This window comes from Branchiostoma floridae, chromosome 10 (assembly GCF_000003815.2).
Source record: "Branchiostoma floridae strain S238N-H82 chromosome 10, Bfl_VNyyK, whole genome shotgun sequence".
Classification (NCBI taxonomy): Eukaryota; Metazoa; Chordata; class Leptocardii; order Amphioxiformes; family Branchiostomatidae; genus Branchiostoma; species Branchiostoma floridae.
The window spans coordinates 22,940,533-22,947,617 of NC_049988.1; the positions used below are offsets into that span (position 1 = coordinate 22,940,533).

Genomic DNA, 7,085 nt, shown 5'->3' on the forward strand with positions numbered 1-7,085 from the left:
TGGTCAAGAATACTGAGTCTCTTCTTACCTCCTTATTGTCTTCATTTTGCAGCCATTTGAATCACTACCAAAATATGACCACTGTTTTGGCAAAACATATCCTTAGAGGCATATGGCTGCAACTGGTTAGGTTGTGTTGAACATGACAAACCAAACTCCGTGCACCATATCTTTCTTAGGCCACACCAATTTAATTTCTTGGTTCACGGATTTTTTCATAAAAAATTTGGAGCGAGAGGGCGAAATAAAAATAAAAATTGTAAAATGGTTGGGGTAAAGGTAACGGCTAATCCAAAACATCAAGAAAAAAAGTTTTCAGCTTGAAAAAAGTACAAAAACACTATTATTGTACAGTAACAGCACCTGTACCCACACTTTAAGGAGCTTATAATATAAAGGCCAATTTGCTACACCAGAAAGCTGGTGAATGGTTTCATTAATGGTAAAAATTTGCTGAGTGGTAATTTTTATTTTTATTTATTTTTTTCCAAAAAATAGGAGCGAGCGAATCCGTGAACCAAGAAATTAAATTGGTGTGGCCTTATGAACAGGCCTTTTTCATATTTTTCCAATTTTTATACTATCAAGAAGAGATTTCTAAACCTCGCCATATAAGAAATTTTCCTATTTCACCCCATAATGCAGGTATGGGAGGGAAATACTATTATTGTTTTTTTCCAAAAGTTTCTTCTAATTCTCCTTTTCTGCCTTTTGGTTAAATGAACAACTCTGCCATTTCACTTGTTTGTTTTGACCAAACATTTTGCATAGAGATAGAGTGGGAAAACACCCCCAGATGATTGTAACATTTTTCATATATGCCTTCAAAATTATCTCTAGTTATCAATTTTAAAGTAACAAATTACTTCTGCCACCATTCATGTTGCAAGTCCCCTTCCTTACTTTGTAAATGGAATAACCCAAACAATTCACAACCTAAATATCTTAAAACATCGTCCTAACTCTTCACCATGTTTCCAAACGATATTTTTATTGTCATGTTCAAAGTTGAATTTTGTGAGGTGAACAAAATTCAATGGGGTTGAATGGAATAGAACAGAGCTTATAACTTGACAAACTACTAAGAAAAAGTCCTAACTTTTTGTCATGTTTCCTGACTGAGTCTAAACGTCAAGTTCAAAGTTGAAGCAATTTTGTGAGTTGAATAGAATTCGATGGGGTTTAATTGGAATAGAAGAGAGTTTAACTTGTCAATATACTATATAGGAAAATGTCCTAACTTTTCGCCACGTTTTCTGCTTGACTCTTTATCTCATTGTCATGTTCAATGTTGAAATTTGTGAGTTGAATAGAATTCGATAGGATTGAATGGAATAGAACAGAGTTTAAGTTTTCTTAAATCTACTTAGTCTATGTGGAAAAAAGTCCTAACTTTTCACCACGTTTTCTGCTTGACTCTTTATCTCATTGTCGTGTTCGAAGATGAGTTTCGCGAGTTGTTCCTTCGACGCGAGTCCTTCCGCCTGGCTTACCAGGCAACTGTGGTAGAGGTCCTCGCTTAGGTGAGGGTTACACGTACGCGGCATGTACCGCTGTCGCAAATCCGGCTCAACCGCACGGAAAACGTGGAGATTCGAGTGTTTAAGGAACATCTCGTAGAGGTTATACGTCTCCGAGACGTCTTCGTTTTCCTTCCGTTGCTTCTGGAGTTCCGTCCTGGTGCTCATGTAGTCAGAGTTGTAGAAGCAGGCCTCGTCGAACGCGTGGACGTCGAAGTGGCCGAACTCCTTCCCGAATTCCACGGTCGCGGGGTACGGCTTGGTGTCGTATATGAGCTCGGGACTATACTGCGCGAAGTGGATCGGGAAGAACGCCTGCCACCCCGCGATGGTGTTCATCCGACACCGGTTCAGGAACTCGATTGTGAGCTCGTCCGTTACGGTGACCAATAGGAATAGGGCGTCCACCGGGTGCTTCTTGGAGATGATGTCCATGATTTTCAGCTGAGTCGGCACGTCTGTCTTTATGCTGATCCAGGGGATCTGGTGCAAAAATATAACAGAAGACATTTGTGTACATGTACCCTGTAACTGTATAATTCATGAAGATCAATAAAAGTTAAACATCCAGGTAATAAGATATGGCAAAAATCTATTACTCAATGCAACTACAGATGATTTTGGAAACGGTCAGACGTTTCTGATAACATCTGTCAGTGAGTGAGTGAGTGACGCTGACGAAAGGAAATCATATCCAGTTGCTTGAGTAATTGTATGATTTGTTAAGTTGTACAGAATTGTTGTCCCACTCATTCTTCGTGTCCATGTTGTTGATTTCCATACTATTACATTTTTGTAAATCTGTCATTTCAAGCTTACGAAAATATATTTTCAACAGTTTTATGTCCTAAAGTTCAAATTATTGGGATGGAGGGGGCAAATTTCTGTTTTGGGATGGCGGGACGCATCCTAGAGATAGTCCTGCTACCCAGATAAGTCCTGCTCTACACATACCTTTGCGTTGGGGTACTTCCTCTCATAGTAGGTGATCATGGACTTCAGCATCCCAAACACATCCTCTTCCTGGATGTTCTGAGCATCCAGAGGGTCATAGATGAAGACGACGGTCAGCGCGGAGTTTTCGTGGATGTCCAGAACGACCTGAGCGTACGAGTCCAGGAACTTTGCCACCTGTTGTTGTGGGATATAAAACAGACCCTTCAGATATATATCATACATATATGGCCTCCTTCAGTCAATGTTGACCATGGTAAAATCCTAATAGATATCAGAATCAGCTGTGGATAAACAGTCCTATACGAAAATGACAGTCTCTGTCACAAAGGGCCCATCTGTAGGCTGACTCAGGTCTGTTGCAGAGTTCTTTTCGCAGGTTCCATCATTGTGATGTTACAATGTACTAATCTCCAAGGAGATCCTACGGTAGCCGGATACGTGGTCTCCATGACGTACAAACAAACACGTACCTGTTCCCTGTCGTGTATGGTGACAGGGAGTATGACGTACAGCCATATTGTCTCGATGACATAATGTGTTTACCAGTTACACAAAACAAACAAACAAACAAACACGTACCTGTTCCCTGTCATGTACAGTGATGGGTAGTATGACATAGAGCCGTGTTGTCTCCGTGATGTACAAACAAACAAACAAACAAACACGTACCTGTTCCCTGTCGTGTACTGTGACAGGTAGGATGACGTATAGCCGCGTTGTCTCGGTGACGTACGGCATCGGAATAATCTCCACTTGGCTCAGCGGCCGCAGCAGTTTCACGCGTTTCGTCACCACGTCACGGATGTTGTCAGGTCCGGTCTCTCCGACAAGAAGGTCAAGTTCGTACTCCATCCCCCGCGTTGGGTCAAACCTATGGGGGAAATCAAACTCAGTTGTTGTTGGAGTTTATAACTGTCATTCAACACATTGTCAACCAAATTGCGTACCTCGAAGGAAGGTTGTTAGAAGTACTTTTCCCAAAGTCTAGCCAGGAATCAAACCTATAACCTCTCAATCTTGGCAATTTGACACCAGCAGTCTGATGTATGGCCCATACGATGGGATTTCATTAAGCAATATTACTAGTACTAGGGGGCCAAAACCTACAAACCTTGCTCTCCCTTCCAAGAGCTATCTACAATGTACCACTCAAATCATGACATGTCAGTCAAGTCAGTCCAGAACACGAGATATCAAAACTGGAAGTTCTGTTGCAGTATGGATATATACCGCTACCAGGCCTATAATCCAAGCATCTCAAGCTCATATCAAGACCTACCCACATACCAAGTATCAGAACAATCCACTCTTCTCTAGTTCTCTTACAGACAGACATTCCTGCTGCAAACACAAAGCAGTCACTACAAGTAGAGGTTAAAACACATACAAACCTGCGATACCCGTTGAGCAGGCGCACGTGCTCGAAGGTCAGCCCCTGCTTCTGGTACTTGTCGTTGAGACGCTGCACGGACGTGGTGATGATGTCATCAACATCCTGCCTGTCAACCCCCTGTGGGTTAAAGGTCAAGTGAGGTCATGTAAAAAAGAGCTTGCTAGTGAACTCGTACTGTGGAAGCCAACATACGGGTATGCACATGCTGGGCGACCTAGACTAACATACATAGACCAGCTGGCTCGTGATGTGGGGTTGCGGGTTGATGACTTAGAGAGCGCTATGGGGGACAGGGATGTCTGGAAGGAGAGAGTGGACCTGGTCCGGGCAAGTAGCCTGCGATGATGATGATGATGAGGTCATGTAATGCTCCTAGATATTTATTTATTCATTTATTTCATCTTGAAACAAATGGATAGCCCCTACAACAGTGCATAGTTGATTTCCAAGGGGGCCCATCAAACATACATGTAAATAATAAATACAGGACAAAACGTGGTAACAATCAGTCAAACTTTGAACACCCATGGACAACATACAGTACAGAAAACATAAAACCGGTGCGTCAAAAAATAATCAGTGTCCATACTCAAGTCGAAAACGTTCCAAGGTCAAAATCAATATGTCAAGAGATGGGGTGGAGGTCAGAGGTCAAATCATATATCAAATCATGTGTAAAACGAAAATCAATGAAACTGAAATTTACAAAGTATGGATAGTAAGTCATATGTAAAGATTGAACAAAAAAATTAAAAGAACTATAGCAGACTGCAATACTTTGCTGAACTGTTATTGGTTAAGCCACCTAGGGCACCTTGCACCTGGTCAGTGCACCTTGCACTTGGCCTATAAAAGCAAGTACATGCTGTACTATGTTCATTCGAGCATCATGGCGAAACATTTTTGATGTGTGTCGGTTTGAATGAAGTTCCTAAACGGGGAATATGCAGCTCCAGCTTTGGGTCATTCCAACTTGATAATGATCAGAGGACTGATCGAAAGCTTCTTGGTAAGCACTTTATTTTGTGTGCGGATATAAGGTTTTAAAATTAGCGCAATAGTTTACCTGCAGCTTACACTTGGGTGCTCCGTCCGGACAGGTGTACAGGTGAATAACAATAGCTTACCTGTAGCTCGCACTTGGGTGCTCCGTCCGGACAGGTGTACAGGTGAATAACAATAGCTTACCTGTAGCTCGCACTTGGGTGCTCCGTCCGGACAGGTGTACAGGTGAATAACAATAGCTTACCTGTAGCTCGCACTTGGGTGCTCCGTCCGGACAGGTGTACAGGTGAATAACAATAGCTTACCTGTAGCTCGCACTTGGGTGCTCCGTCCGGACAGGTGTACAGGTGAATAACAATAGCTTACCTGTAGCTCGCACTTGGGTGCTCCGTCCGGACAGGTGTACAGGTGAATAACAATAGCTTACCTGTAGCTCGCACTTGGGTGCTCCGTCCGGACAGGTGTACAGGTGAATAACAATAGCTTACCTGTAGCTCGCACTTGGGTGCTCCGTCCGGACAGGTGTACAGGTGAATAACAATAGCTTACCTGTAGCTCGCACTTGGGTGCTCCGTCCGGACAGGTGTACAGGTGAATAACAATAGCTTACCTGTAGCTCGCACTTGGGTGCTCCGTCCGGACAGGTGTACAGGTGAATAACAATAGCTTACCTGTAGCTCGCACTTGGGTGCTCCATCGGGACAGGTGTACAGGTGTGTCTCTGTGAAGTAGTCCCAGCTCAGCACATCAAAGCGAGACTGAGGCTTGAACGGGGGGTTGATGCCGATGGGCCACGTCAGGCCGGCCTCGCCCTCGGGGGTCTTGTGGCTCAGGTTCTTTATCTGGGCCTGGGGAAATCAATCAATCAATCAAGCCATTATTCAATCAATCATTTAATCTACCTATCATTTATTAACCTCTTTGAATAGTCCTGTGACTCAGCTTCTTATTTTGGGCCTGGGGAACAGATCAATGAATCAATTCATTGATCAATCAAGCAATTGAATAGTCTTTCATTTCTCAAGCTCTATGAATAGTCCTGCACCTTACAGTAGGTTTCTAAGGTTTCAACAGACATTCAATCTATCAATCAATCAACATTAACCGATAGTCAGTCGGGCACTGCCCTTGACAAGGTTCTAAAATCAAGGCTAGGAGAGCAAACCAGTCAATTAACTTCTCAATAACTTGGTCTATCTCCTTGTGAATCTTGTGACAATGTGATTTTAATCAGAGCCTGAACATGTACTTATCAATAGCAATTAATCAATACAATCTATTAATCATCAATAAATCAATAAGTTAGTCAACTCGACAACAGATGCATGAACCATGTTTGTTCGTACCTTGATGTTTTCTATCTCGCTGTAAGCCAGGTCCAGTTCTATGTGTGCAAACCTGCGGTGGAGCCTGTAGAAGTCTGTGGGCTCCACTACGGGGTGCACTGTGTGGGCCTGTATGGGGGGATACAGGAAAACATGGATTTAGGGTCTGTATGGGGGGATACAGCAGGTCCAGCTCTATGTGTGCAAACCTGCGGTGGAGCCTGTACAAGTCTGTGGGCTCCACTACTGGGTGGACTGTGTGGGCCTGTATGGGGGGATACAGGAAAATATAGCTTTAAAGGTCTGTATGGGGGGATACAGCAGGTCCAGTTCTATGTGTGCAAACCTGCGGTGGAGCCTGTAGAAGTCTGTGGGCTCCACTACTGGGTGGACTGTGTGGGCCTGTATGGGGGGATACATGAAAACATAGCTTTACATTAGGGTCTGCATGGGGGGGGGGGGGGACACAACAGAACATGGCTTTAAAGGCACCCAGAGCAATTTTTAGAGCATTAAAATTAGACATACTCTGGATGAGACAATCGGTACGATATTGACATGTACTTCACCATTCTAGCACATTTGTATCATTACTTCGTACTTTCAGCGTTAAAAAGGACGCACAAACATGCCGCAAATGAACCCATTTGATTTATTAGATCCTGTAATCAATCAGCACAGGATCGAGCCACTAACGGTTTCCCGTCAATACTTTTTGGAGAGTTTCGAATGCGTGAGTTAACCGAGCGAATTGAATCTGATTCGCCCGTTCGCAAATCGAAACCTGATTTGAACAAGTGACGACATCTCCGGAAGCAATCGGGACTCTTCGGTCATGTTCGCGTGCGTCCCAAAAATTTGAAATAATGGTTACGTGCAGCGCTG

The 7,085-nt window shown here is 43.4% G+C and overlaps 1 protein-coding gene across 1 annotated transcript; it reads right to left on the reverse strand.

Moving 5' to 3' along the window:
• Positions 1 to 480: 480 nt before the first annotated feature.
• LOC118425104 (chondroitin sulfate synthase 2-like) lies at positions 481 to 6,350 on the reverse strand (the record flags this gene model as incomplete). The annotated part of the gene is made up of 6 exons (XM_035833922.1): positions 481 to 2,003; positions 2,475 to 2,651; positions 3,147 to 3,348; positions 3,869 to 3,999; positions 5,547 to 5,723; positions 6,222 to 6,350. Coding segments are annotated over 6 exons (1,431 nt in total), but the record flags the coding sequence as incomplete, so codon positions are not given.
• Between the last annotated feature and the right edge of the window lie 735 nt (positions 6,351 to 7,085).